The following is a 13,772-nucleotide window of genomic DNA, read 5'->3' on the forward strand; positions in this document are numbered from 1 at the left end:
TTTTGAGCCTCTTTTCTTTGTAGCAGCGACTCCCATGGGATCACTGGCTCCTGCGTCTAGTCCAGTGTCAGTAAAAATTTGGTCCCTAGTGTAGCTGCTGTCCCAGCTGGAGTGTAAAACCCTCTTTCTCCCCACGGGAAACTGCCCTGGCTGTGCTTTTACCTCTGCTTCCAAACTCTGCTCGCTTGCAGCTCCTCATTATTTTTCCCTTTGCAGCCCGACTGACCTCACTTCCACTGGGGCTTCCAGGCCAGTGCCCCCCCGTAGGGTCATGGGTTTTTTGGGAACGCCCACCCCAAGCTGTTGAGCGCGTGTTGAGATGGTGTAGATCATCGGCAGGTTCTGGAGGACTTGTCTGGTGGGACTTTTGGTGCTGTATTGGTGGCCACTGGGTCTCTACGTAGATTTTATTTTATTTTTAAGACAGTTTTGGAAAAAACGCTTGAGCTCGGAGCAGAGGCCAAAGCTGAGGTAAGACATCTCAGGTCAGATCTTCAGCTGACACAAAACTGGAGCAGCGCTATTGACTTTGGGGGGGGCGATGGTTGGCACCGGCTGTGAACCTGACTCTCCTATTTTTAGAGGTTGCTTTGGGGCTAAATCAGATCTCACCTACGCGGCTCATACAGCAGGGCTGTTTCATTGCCCGAGTGTTTGCAGGGTCCAACTCTCTTCCTTGGTAATTTTTTTTCTTCCTACTTTGCTTTGAGTCTGAGTTTTTACTCTCCAAGTGAACGTTACTCAGCCCTCAGCTGAAAAGCGGATTATTTTGGCCGTGCCACCGCTGCATAGACACACTTGTCTGCTTAAACCGGCCTTGCTTTAAGACCCCGCTTTTTTTGTTGGGTTCGCTTCCCGAATTGCGCACGGCTGATCGGCGAGGGCTGCCTTCGGAGCTGCCACCAGCAGAGCAGCATCACGGTGCGTGGTCCAGAGTGGTCTGATCTGAGGGGTATAGAGCATCTCAGCCCATCCCCGGGCAGGTGCCTGTCACTGGGAGCCGGGGGGAGAACCATCTTCCAGAGGTTTCTCCATCAATCAGAGCCTGGCTTAAACTTCACACCTAACTTTTGGAGGGCTGATGCTCTCTGTGTTGGACCCACACGGGTTTGCCCTTGGGGACACCCCTCAAGGATGCTCTTGGCAGGCTCAGGGCTGCCGGCATGTTACCGCTGGTGTCCGGGGCCGGGTTTTTCTCAAGCGTGACTCAGACTGTCTCTGCTGCTGATTCACTCCAGCCGAGGACCCGGGCTGTCGTCTCGAGCAGGCACACGGTGCAGCTGCCCGCCGAACGCAGCCGGGCGGGTGGTCAACAGCAAAAGTTCGCATCGTGCTCGCTGCGGGCAGAGTGGGTTAGCAGCAAAGGGTGCTGTTGCAGGATCTGCTCCCGGGAAGCCAAACCCGCTGTGCTTTTGTGCTGGAGGAAGGTAGAAGAAGAGCTTTTCTGCTCAGAGGCTTTTTTTGGGGGGGGGGGCTCTTGGAAACAGATGCTCTGGGTAATGGCCTCATCATGAGCTCACCCTGTCGGGGAGGAGGGCTGAGCAGGATTGAAAGGGGGGGACGACAAAGTGTTTTCTTTCTGACACAGCCTGCGATTTCCACCGCGTGCTGCCGGCCCCTCCTCGCTCACATCCGAGGCGAAGCGGCAGCGTGCCGCGGGGAGGAGGCGGGGAGGAGGGGACAAAGGTCTCACCGGTCGGGCAGAAGGGAGAAATGGGAGCATCTGGGTGTCACCAGGTCCAGGGATCAGCGGGACGCTGAGCTCTGCCTGCTCTTCTCCTCCTCGTCCTGCTCTCTCGGTCCTGGGACCATTCGTGGGCACATCGTCCACCACTGACCCTTAGGGAGCAGGGTGGGGGCAAAAGGACTTCTCCGATACATCCAGACCCCAAACCTCACAGTCATGAATGGTGCGAACACCTCATCGGGAGGGGGGGGGGGGTGTTGGGATGGATGTGGGGGAAAGCTCTTTGACTTAGTCCTCTCAAAGTTCCCTTTTCATGAGTGTTCCCAGTGGAGGCTTGCTCCGAACCCAGGCTGTTGCAGGTCCTCCTTCAGCTCCATCACTGTCGCTTCTGGCACATCTCCAGCCAGAGCTGGAGCACAGCACACCTTCCCCTGTACACATCGTAGCACTTGGAGAAAGGTTCTAGACTGATGGCCCCAGACACTGAGGTTTGCTGTCAACTCATGGGACAGGTCCAGGGAACCCTCCCCGTTCTCCATCCTTGGTCTTGGGGAAGTGGGTGGCAGCAGCATGGCTCCTGGGGTGTTCTGAGCCTGTTGCACTCAGTTTTATTGAATGAGGACTTCTCCCATCCCTGCTATTGCTATTCACTAGCAGGGATTGGAAGAGATGTACCAAAGGCAGGTGACACCAGAAGTGTGTCTCAGGCTGCCCCAAAGTTGTTGTCACGGTGGTTCATAAAATTGCCGCTCTCCTCCAAAGAGGAGAGGTTGACCCAAATCAGCTAATGGCCCGTGCAATTTCTACTTTTGCAGGTAGTTGCTTTTGCCTCGCTTTTCTTCATCCTGGTCTCCATCACAACCTTCTGCCTGGAGACACACGAGGCCTTCAACATCGACGTCAATGTGACGGAGACCCTCGTGGTTGGCAACACCACGACGATCCTGCTGACGCATAAAGTGGAGACGGAGCCCATCCTCACCTACATCGAAGGGGTCTGTGTCCTGTGGTTCACGCTCGAGTTCCTGGTTCGCATCATCTGCTGTCCAGATAAGCTTCTCTTTGTTAAAAACCTGCTCAACATCATTGACTTTGTGGCCATCTTGCCCTTCTACCTGGAGGTAGGTCTCAGTGGCCTGTCCTCCAAAGCTGCCCGGGACGTACTGGGCTTCCTACGGGTGGTCCGTTTCGTCCGGATCCTCCGGATCTTCAAGCTGACACGGCACTTTGTGGGTCTTCGGGTGCTGGGCCACACACTCCGGGCCAGCACCAACGAATTTCTGCTCCTCATCATCTTCCTCGCCTTGGGGGTCTTGATTTTCGCCACTATGATCTACTACGCTGAGCGGATTGGAGCCAAGACGTCCGACCCCCGCGGGAGCGACCACACTCACTTTAAGAACATCCCCATTGGGTTCTGGTGGGCGGTGGTCACGATGACGACCCTGGGCTACGGCGACATGTACCCCAAGACCTGGTCGGGCATGGTGGTGGGGGCTCTCTGTGCATTGGCCGGGGTGCTCACCATCGCCATGCCTGTGCCCGTCATTGTCAATAACTTTGGGATGTACTATTCGTTGGCCATGGCCAAGCAGAAGCTGCCAAAGAAGAAGAAAAAGCATATACCCCGTCCGGCCCCGCTGGACTCCCCTACCTACTGCAAATCTGAGGAAAACTCCCCCCGTAACAGCACCCAGAGCGACACTTGCCCGTTGGCGGTAGAGGAGGGGGCGGCTGAGCGGAAACGGTCAGGTGAGACCCCAAAGGTGGGGCAGAGGGAGGGGGAGACCTCCGGGAGCCCGCAAGGCAGCGGTTTTGGTCCCCTGTGTCCCAGAGTCCCTGGGGACTGCCCTGCTACAGGACTCGGCCCCCAGCTCTTGGGTTGGTGAGAACCTGGGGCAGAAAGGGCTGGGGCCCTTGGGTGTCCGGGTATTGGGTGCCGTATTGGTGGACGAGGATGCTGCAGATCAAGATCCCCGCTCCAGGCAGGGGGGGGAAAGGCCATATCCTGCTCTCCTAATGGCATAGATCAAGTCACCGTGGTGTGATTCAAGGTGTCCCTACCTAGCCCACCTCTTCCTCACGCTGACAGAGGTAAGACCATTTGCCCGATTCCCACCTTAGCCTGGTAATGCCCTTGGGGTAGACTTTCTTTTGCTTCCTCCCACCATAAATCAGGGCAAGCTTCACCAAAATGGATAAATCCATGGATATTCCCTGGGGCTTGGCCCCACCTCCCCATTCATCTTCTAGTAGATGTAGCATCCCTGCATGGCAAGGACAATGCTGCTCCAAATGCTGTGCTCAGGCAGGAGCAAAATCAGTCCCTGTACTTTTATTATTTGGTCTCACGCACTGAGCTGAAGTTTGGGGTTTGGCCAGTCTTTCCTTCAGGTCAGGAGAGGGCACGGCCCCAGCTGTGGGCAGTCGTTGGTGGGGCAGCATCGCTTGGGCTAAGCTTGGGGGACTGCGAGAGCCCTGCCGTGGTACCATTGCTGGCCACGGAGGCTGCTTTGCCCTTTTCGTCTTGGTTCGCTGCCAGCGGCGCCTCTGGAGCAGCCGGCTTTGCAGTGCGGAAACAGGAGGGACCACGGTGGAGTTGTGTCCTGCACCGACGTGGCATTCACTGAGCCACATCTGGCCACGTGTTTAACGGTGATGGTCCTTCACCCGTGGGGACGCAGGGAGCTCCAAATGCCCCAGATAGGTGTTTTCCTTTATAAATCTCCCTTTTCCACGTGCCTACGCATCCCGTCTGCCCCAGGAGCCCTGGCAGTGGGGAGCAGTGAGAGTAGCTGTCCTGCTCTGGGGGAGCAGGTCAACCCCATCCCTTCACCCCGACACTGATCCAGGAGCTCAGGCCAGACCCTCACCTGGCATAGCATCCTCTTAGCTAACGAACCACAGAGTCAGATGACATAAATTAGCACTTCAGCACTAACCCGAGCAGCCCGTATCTCGGCGGTGTGAATTCTGGAGAGCTAATTCCCACAATTAGGTGGGTGGATCTCAAAGACCAGGGGTGTTTCTTCCCTGGCAAACCCCGCTTGGCTTCACGCAGGGTATATAACCCTCAGCAGGAGTAACAGCTGCTGTTTGCTGCTTGGGATTAAAATCTGGCATGGTCCTGCTCCCCTGGTCACTCTAAGTTAGCATGTCCAGGCTGGGATCAGTACCTGAATTTGTGGGTGTTGCTCTGGGCCACCTGCAATCTGGTTGTCTTCTTCCTTGCATGGTCTAAGCAAACCCTTCGGGCCACCCCAAGCACCTCGTCCTGTGGGTTTATCGACTGCTGATGGGTCTCTGCCACCTTCTTGCAGACTCTAAGCAGAACGGTGAGGCCAACGTGGTGCTGTCAGATGAGGAGCAGCCGCTGTCACCGGCCGATGAGGAGAAACGGCCTATACGGCGCTCCAGCACCCGGGATAAGAACAAGAAATCCTCCACGTGCTTCCTGCTGGCCACGGGTGACTTCTCCTGTGCAGCGGATGGAGGCATCCAGAAAGGTATGGCTGACGCTGGAGGTGCGAGCTGGCCCGTGGGCTGGGGAGGGCAAGATGGAGGAGTGAGGTAGAGGTTTATTGCATCTGTCCGAGACGGTGGTTCATCTCCATCTGCCTGCCTGGCTGTTGTTCTCCACTCCCCAAATCCACTTGTCTTCCTGCCTCTCCATCTGCTTCATCTCCGTCCACCGCGTCTCCCCGTGCTAGCTCTACCCTTTTTGTTTTCTCCTCCCCCAATCCCTCCTCCCCTGATTGCCACTATTTGGGGTCTGTGACCCCATGCTGGCTGCACTGCCCTCCTTGGGGACAGGTCTGTCCCTTTGCTCCCCGGTGCTCCGACTTCTCCTGTCCCTCCAGCTCTTCTCCCTGGGCCTCAGTCACCCATCTCAGGGTGGTGTGAGGGGGACATCTCTCCTGGGGGGGTGGTGAGGTTGTGACTGAAGATGGTCCGAAGGTTTTCAGTAGGGAAAAAAATCCACAGGCTTTTCCTTCCCTCTCCCCATCTGATGTCTTTTGGTGGGTTCGAGCATGGGGAGCCGCGATGTGTCAAGCGCTGCCTTGCCAAAAGCACCGGGCTGCCAGAAAGGCTGTCTCCTCTGGGTTTGGAAAGTGAGCTTTGCTAAGTGTTGAGGTTTTCGATGGGAAACTGTGGGGGAGATGAGTCAGGAAAACACAAAACTCTTCTTCCCATGACAAAACAACAGTCCTCTTCAGCCCCGTCCCTTCGCACCATCCTCCAGCCTTCTGTGCTCCACCAGCGAGCGTGCCCTTTGCCCGTCTCCCAGCCCCCCAGCCCCTGGGAGAGTAAATCCAGTGCCCACCCTGAGCCACGAAATCCAGCTGCACCCTTGATTGCTGGGATAACTCTTAGGACACGGCTCAGTTTTTTAGTTTTTCTTGTGTGCCCAGGGTGATGTGGGATGATGTAGCTGCAGAGCTGACCTACCTCTGCCCCCTCGGTACCATCTAATCCCAGTTACTCACGGGGAATGGCGCATGCGAGCTGGGACCGGGCAGGAGAAAAGATGATGTGCTACGTCTCTGAGCTGCACATCGAGACCTGTTGGCTCGTGGCGTTGGTGCTTTGGAGACCCTCAAGGGTTTGTCGCTGTAGCTCTGCTTGGGTTGGTAAAGACTGGATGGGCTGGGGACATAGGGAGGACCTCAGCTTTGGGTCTGTGACCTCCAGCCCTGGGGCCCAGGTTCATCTCGCGCCCTCCTGGCATCTTTTAGACTGGGGAGTCACCTGTCTTCATGTGCGAGGCAGCCCGGCTCATCCCAGGCTGGCCTGGGCCAGACTCTCCAACAGCCCCTGGAGCGAGGGGAGGTGTTTGGGGGCAATCACATTTATTACATTAGTCGAAGCAAATTGATTGCTTCTTCCGGGGAAATGAAGGATTCCCTTTGGCGTTCCTGCTCAGCATCGTCCCTTAGAGAGAGGAAAAAGATGAAAAGCTTTGCTCATCTTTGGGCAGAAGGGTACTATACAAATATTGGCTTGAAAAGCCTCAGGTTTCTCCTGGAAGTGCCTTTTTCTGTGAAGTTGGTCTCTTTTCTTAATGCCTGCTAATGAGAAGAAGTGAGGGGGTTCTAGTCCTGCCCCAGACTGGGGGGGATGCTGAGCTGAAGGGATGAAGGAGAGGGATGAAAGCCAAGTGCTGATCTTCATCCTTACAAGATGCTCACGTCAGGCATCTCTTCAACTGAAGCATTTGAGCTTGGTCCCACTGAAGCCAGGAGAACTAGAGTAGATCTAATAGCTGAGGATCCAGTGGTGCTTTTGCTGGGCTCCCAAATCACGTTACTTGGTTGCAGGAGACCGGGGGATTTATTTCATGCATGGTGGCAGCAGCAGCTATTCGAAAGGGCACTTTGGTGATCTTCGTTGGTTTGTTCTGGTGTCCTTCCTGCAAGTGTCAGTGTGCTTTATACAATTAAAAATAGATGTCTGTGTGGGTCACTTACCCCCACCTTGCTGAAATCCACCTGGAGAAAGGTGGATCTGGTGTCCAGAGGGGCTTGAGTGATGCGCGAGACCTTTTGGGAAGAGGGAACCTCAATATCTGCGTCCTGCTTGGGCTATTGGGGATGGACCGGTAGGATGCTGTCCCGGGAGGTCAGGGCTGATGTCTTCCCTGGTGAAATGCTCCAGTGTGGTCAGGGTTAGTGGTGACCAGAGATGATCAGAGGGGCAAAGCAGCCTCCTGCGCTCCAGCCGAAAGCCACTGGGAGCCGCAGAGGCGCCTCTTCCTCCGGTCCTGATTTATCTCCTGCTGAGGCTGTTTGTTCTGGTACTGGGATGTTGGCAGCTCTGCAAATTGAGATGAGCTTGGTTCTGAGCCCGACTTGCTGATGGCCATCTGTCAGATCCTGGGACAGGTACTGATGTCTGTACAAGCTGTGGAAATCAGGAGATGGATCTGGTTCAGGAATATGCTGCAGATCTCGGCATCCATCATGGTTTGAGCCCGATTCCAGCGGTTGGTCCCGCTGGGGCAGCTCAAAGAGAAGAGCTACCCCTGCCCACCGCCCCTTGGACCTGGGACCTGGAGAAGACCGAGCTGGATTGCAGTGGATTGCCACGTGGCATGTGTTTCTTGTCCCTATTGCTGCTTCCAGTGGTGTCACCTTGCTCCCCTGCTGCTGGGGATGGCTCCGGACCCCTTACCTCTCCCTCCAGCACTTGGGTCCTGCTCAGCAGTTCCACGAAATGTGTCCTGCTGGGGCACAGACATGCTGGCATGGGTCTGTCTTGGCACGTGAGCACCCGTCTTCTGCTTGGGTGGAGTGATATTGGAGGCAGGATGAGTCCAGCATCCCTCATGCTAGCGAGATTGGTTATGACGGTCTAGGAAAAGGTAGCGGTTGAAACCAGAGTGGGATTTCAAGAGGAGACACAGGGAATGGGGTTAAATGGGGGGAAGGGGATTTGACGGCACACCTTTGACGTCTGTGTGCCCTTTGACGGCACACCGGCATTGCAAAGGGGCAATTTTTGGCTTGGTTGCCAGAAGCCAGAATATCACGCGGCTGATTTTCACTCCGTTGCTTGCTGTTAGTGCAGGGCCATGACTGGCATGTGGCTTGAGCAGCGTGGGAGCGAGGGCAGGGATGCTCACGTGAGCATGCTTGGCTGGGGGGGGTGGGGAGCAGGGACAAGCCCACGTTTGCACGGGGACACACGTGCGAGTGCGTGCAACGTGCAGACGAGCGCCAGGCCGCCGTTATAAACAAGCACAGGCGTTCCTGGGCTAATGCTGCCTGCTTGCATTACCCCGTCCCCATCTGCTGCCAGCTCCAAGCATGAGCGAGCATGCACGTGCGCTCGTGAGCTGCAAGCGTTTGCACGTGGGGAGCGCGGCATTGCCAGGTCCCGGGGAAGAACCCCCGGGTGTTACCCACCGCCTCACCGCTCTGTTTATAAGATGCCTCCGCACGGCTCCTTGGCGACAAACCCATTTATAAAGCAATCCCGGTGACCTCGGTTAGCACCTCTGCGAGTTGCTGGGATACCGGCTCCATTAACGAACGGCGCCGGTGGCAATTAGCAGAGCACAACCCTCCGGCGCTTTGCAGCTTGACTCCGTGGTGGCACCTGGCCCTGAGCTTGGTGGAAAACCGCGATGGCCTTGAGGGATGGAGTCCTGAGCTCCTTCCCGGGTGCTCCCGTGAGCGTGGCTTTGTGTGCGTTGGGAATTAATTGATGGAGAAAATGAAGTTGTTGGGCTCGGGGCAGGTTTGCCCTCGGAGTCCCATTGCGGAGGGGCCCTGGAGCAATCAAGCATCTTTATGAAGTGCTGCCCCAAACTGTGATGCTCGAGACTGAATCAAAACTGGCAGCATGATTTTGGCCCTGTTCCTGTGCCCTCCTTCCACCCTTTTCTATTCAATGATCTGAGCGAGAGGGCAAAGAGCATCCCTATAAAGTGCTCAACCACATCGGCGGGTCCTTGCATCGCCAAGGAGGCTTCCAGCAAGCCCCGACCCCATAACAACTCTCGACAAATTGATGTTGTTTGGGTGCTGGATCCCTCGGTAGCCCCGAGATTTCAGGGACCGGTTGCATCTCGGCACGATTGCTTCCCACGCGCATGGCTCAGGGTGGGATGCGGGCAGGGAAATGCGTGAGCGCTTCAAAGAGCCTCAGCGCTCCTGGAAAAAGAGCAAGGTTTGCTGAAGGATGAGCCCGATGCAGTTTTTTGGGTTTGTTTTTTATTTTTGGGGGGGGAGCAGGGGTCTTTGCATCGGCTGCTGTAGGTAGGAAACATCCCCAACTTGGGATGGGGCTCCCCCCCCGGCTCGGGGCTGCACTCGCTTCCCTCCTCGCTCAGTGCGTGGATTCATGCCAAAAAGTAAAGAAGGAAATTGCTCTTCTCTTTGGGGCCTGGTTCTGCTCTCGCTTCCACTGCGGGAACTGGAAAAGCTTTGCTGAAGTCAGCAACAGGTTTAGGCGGGCGGCCAACTGTCCCTAGCCCATTCTCTGCTTCGGAGCTGGAGGAGCCGTGTCTCCTGGGGGGGGCTGAGTTATGGGAAGAGGTTGGAGACTCCTGTGCCTCCCTGCTGGCCGCTGTGGTTGGGAAATGAGTAGGAAGAAGGTACAAAAAGGGGATAAAAATCAGATGTAAAGAGGTAGTGCTCTGGAGCCTTTTCCAGATGATGCTCGTGTCTCAGCATCCTCCTCGGGTGTGCATGGAGGTGATGCTGCGATCGCTCCGGAGTGAGCGGTCAGCTCTGATCCAAGCCCAAAACAGCCTGGCCCGGGCCAGCACTCGCCATCGGTGCCTTCGCATCAAAGTAGAACCCAAAGATGTGCCATTAACTCCCTGGGGGGATGCGGGGATGGTTTCTGAGCTTGGCACTGCCGAAGGGACCATCCATCACCTTGTTCTTCTGCTGTCAGGGAGCCGCCTCCCTCCGCTCCCCCCTGCGTACACACACGCGCTCGCTCGCGTGCACTTGCTTTCTCCGGAGCTCGCTGGTGCTTGCAGGGAAGGCAAAAGGTGAGGCTGGATTTGCTCGCCCGGGCACTCTCGGGGAAGACGCAGTGAGCGTGGCGCGGCTCAGGGCAGTTGGGCTCATCACGGCCGGGAGCATCCTTAATTTTCCATATTTTGGCAGCAGAGCTGTCCCTGCAAGGTGTAGCGATCTGGAGAGCAGATTTTGGGGCTCATCTTTGAACAGGGCTGCTGTTTGGACCTAAAAATCCAATCTTCAGCGCAAACACTTAGTTTCTTTCCAGAAAGAAAAGTGGCTTTTGACCTGCAAGAGCATTTGTTCTGGCTGTTGCTTTTCAATAAAAGCTGGAGCAATTTCTGGCTCTTAGGGGGAGTGTGAAGGGTCCCCGTGCTTAAAGCAATAGAAATATTTGTTCTTTAATGCAATTTCTTATGGAAAATAATGAGCACATCTACCTGCTCCTTTCTGTACAGAAAGGTGTCAGCAGCAGCTTGCTGCTACAGCCGGCTTAAAAACCAGAGCCGGGGGAATAACTCCTTCCAAATCCCATATTTGTTTGAGTTCTGCTGCTTTTCCCTGTTTGCTTCAGCCCACAAAATCCCCAGACTCATTCCTCATTCAGAGCAATTTGGGAAACAAAACCCAACAGCCCCCAGGACCCATTTGGTCTCCCAGCATCAATGACTTTCGAGTCCTGGATTCGGCCGGCGCTGCTCGACTGCATGGGGAGGCAAGGGGAAAGGGAGGGGAGGTCTGGAGGACCTGCAGAAGCTCGGTTGCCCTCAAAAAGCCCTTCCTGAATTTTTGTTAGGGGGTTGAATTGGGGTGTGGGGCTGGGCAGTGCTCACCCTGGCGCTCTCTGCTTTCCGAGCCTTTGGAAGGAGGCTGCTCGGCTCTAACCTCTCCGTTTTCTTCACCAAGGCTATGGAAAATCCCGAAGCCTAAGCAGCATAGATGGTGTGGCAGGATCCACGGTGGGCTTGGCTCCCCTGGCGTCCCGCTGCAGCTCTCCCTGTCCTCTGCGGCGTCCCTGCTCTCCCGTCCCCTCCATCCTCTAAAACGCCGCCCGGATCCCGCTTTGTCGTGTCGTGTTGCTCTGTCCCCCCCTTCCCCGTGATGCTGTGTCTCCGTGGCCGTGCCTGTGCCCAGAGGAGACCGAGCTGGGACATCTCCATCGTTGAGAAGCGGGTTCTGACCTTCTCCAGCCCAGCGCTGCCGCCGTGCTCCCCGTGCCCAGTTTGCAGGACGTGTAACATCTCCATTGAACTTGTCTCGTGTCCATGTGTTTGGGACATCCCTGGAGTAGGTGTTGGGTTTTTTCCCCCCTCCCCTTGAAACCTTATTCATCCTAAATAAATTGGGCCAACCCATGCGATTCCCTCTAGTGTCGAGCCCTCCTTCCCGTGGGCCGTTTGCACTTGGGCTAAAGGGTGGTGGAAATGCAAGGAGGACATGTTGACTCATAAAATTATATATCATTGTGCTGGAAATGGCTGAGTTCATATAATTTTAGGTCTTTTTTTTTTTTTTTTTTTTTAAAACCAGCCTCAAGTTTCTGGAGGCAACAGATGAATAAACCTCTATTCCCTGCCCAGCAGCGGTTCCCCTCTTGTTTTGTGCCTTTCTCTGCCTAAATCGCACTCTCTCCTTCCCCTCCCCTTCTCCTCCAACCTCAGGGATGGTCCTGGGGCTGAGGGTGGCTTTGGCAGCCTTGAAAGCCAGCCCCGAGGTCCCGTGGAGGTGGGAGGCCGTAGGGCCCCGGGCTGGGTGTGGGGAGCACGCGGAGCTGGGATAAAGGATTGGCAAAATAAATGTTCCCATGAAGAGCTGGGAGGTGGTTGGGAGAGGAATGAATGTGGGTCCCTGGCAGCAACTGGGAAAGCCGCTGCTGCTGTTGAATAGTGGAGAAATGAGAGTTTTGAGACAAAATGATGCCTAAATGGATGGGGGGATGAATCCTCTTTTGAGACGGATGCAGGGTGGTGGGGCAGAGCATCCCCATGGGGATGGGAGCTGGGTTTGAACCAGGGCCTCCCCCGGCCTTGGGAGGATGAGGTCGGAGTGCCGAGCTCCCTGCCGCGCTGCTGGTTTTTGCTCACATATATTAGTTTTTTTGGGATGATTTTGAATGCTGTCAGATGTCTTCCTGAACTAGAACAAAACCTTCGGTTCCCTGACTTCTGGGTCATTTCTAGCGCCGTCGCCCCTGCTCTGCCTCCCCGGAGGCGGCTGGGTCTCGGGTGGCGGAAAGGGGCTGGTGTCGGGGGTGCATCCCCGGCCTCGACTCTCATCCCGGTGCTCTCTCGGCCTCTTTCCTTACTCTGAGCAAGTCCAGCTCACTGGGGCTGGAGCCTGGGGACTTTCAGCCGGAGGATGGGGAGCAAAGCTTAGCTTTGGGTGTGTTTCAATTAAAAAAAAAAAAAAAGCCCCAAGAGCTTTTTTGGGGGTCAGGCCCTTCCCCTCCATCGCGGCCAAACCGGAGCTGGTGCTCAGGGGATGATGCAGAGTGAGGATCCGTTTGGTGCAAGGCTGGTCCCCGCACTCCGAAGGAGCCGGGCTGGATTTTGGCAGATCCCGCAGCTGGGACCCTCCTGCTCTTTCCCAGGCTCCCTGTGCCTCAGTTTCCCTCAGTGTAGAGAAGGGTGAACACTGAGACCCTCCTGCAGTAAAATTCCTTGCTGCCACAGTGGAAGAGATGCTCCGCAAGGAGGAGGTATTAAATGCCTCGTCTGGCTTATATTTTTTCCTCCCCACTGGGTTGAAGGAGCTGACAGGAGGAGCCAGTCACCACGCCTCCAAAACAACCCCCCTCCAAGTCCTACACGGGGCCGACAAGAAGCTCTTGCCTTTCATTTCGCTTTTCTTCTTTCCTTCGTGCCTTCTCCTGCCCCAGCCGTGCGAGCAGAGCAGCGAGAGTCAAAGGAAAGCAGAAGAGGCGAAAAAACTTGGTGCCATGAGCCGAGCCTGGGGAGCTCGGAGCAGGAGCTGAGCACCGCATAGACCCGGTGCCGGAGCTGGGATTTCTCCAGATTTGGGGAGAAATTAGGATGAGCCGCATCCCTCCTCTGCCCAGAATGTCCTGTAGTGGTTTCCTACCCCTGTGCCATGATGGTGATTCACCCCTCGCTGGCAGCACCTGAGTTTACCGTGTGTTGGTGGTGTAGCTCCATTCCTTGACTTTCTGTAATTAAAGTGTATTCCCGCACCAAACGGTCGGGGTACCTCGGCAGGTTCGTGAATCACCCAAAAACCCCGTGAGCTGGGTGAAGGGGCGAGTGCGGCGGCACCGTCCCGGTGCTTCTCTGGCGCATCCTCCCCTTTGGAGCGGGCTCCTCTAGAAGCAGGAGGAGCTGGAATATCCCCAGCCCGTGCGAGAGGGAAGGTCACCCTCCATGATTTCAGTGGTCTCTGAATCATAAATGATTTAACCAAGGTCACGCGCTGACTTTGGGGACGAGCCAGGCATGAAAAACCAGCTCTGCTGTCCTGTCTTTTGCAGAAGCAGCAGGTCAAGAGACTCAAACTTTGGGGTTTGAGTCTCTTGAAAGCAGAGGATTAACCCCGGAGCAGATGCAGCCACAGATCCCAAGAGGCCCCATCCTCCCCTTTCCCCCCACCGGGCTCCC

General features: G+C 55.9%; 1 protein-coding gene across 3 annotated transcripts in view; it reads left to right on the top strand.

Annotated features, from left to right (window-relative positions):
- Positions 1–13,772, top strand: part of KCNC4 (potassium voltage-gated channel, Shaw-related subfamily, member 4) — a 21,542-nt gene that overhangs the window by 3,072 nt on the left and 4,698 nt on the right. The window contains exons 2-4 of one of the 3 annotated variants that reach the window (XM_009334729.1): positions 2,503–3,439; positions 5,008–5,193; positions 11,068–11,204. In XM_009334729.1, the coding sequence (XP_009333004.1) occupies positions 2,503–3,439; positions 5,008–5,193; positions 11,068–11,204 (1,260 nt within the window). Of the gene's footprint in view, positions 1–2,502; positions 3,440–5,007; positions 5,194–11,067; positions 11,205–13,772 lie in introns of those variants that run through there. The other 2 variants (XM_009334730.1, XM_009334731.1) reach the window with 2 other exon arrangements.

This window comes from Pygoscelis adeliae, unplaced genomic scaffold (genome assembly GCF_000699105.1).
Source record: "Pygoscelis adeliae isolate BGI_AS28 unplaced genomic scaffold, ASM69910v1 Scaffold482, whole genome shotgun sequence".
In the NCBI taxonomy this organism is placed as follows: domain Eukaryota; kingdom Metazoa; phylum Chordata; class Aves; order Sphenisciformes; family Spheniscidae; genus Pygoscelis; species Pygoscelis adeliae.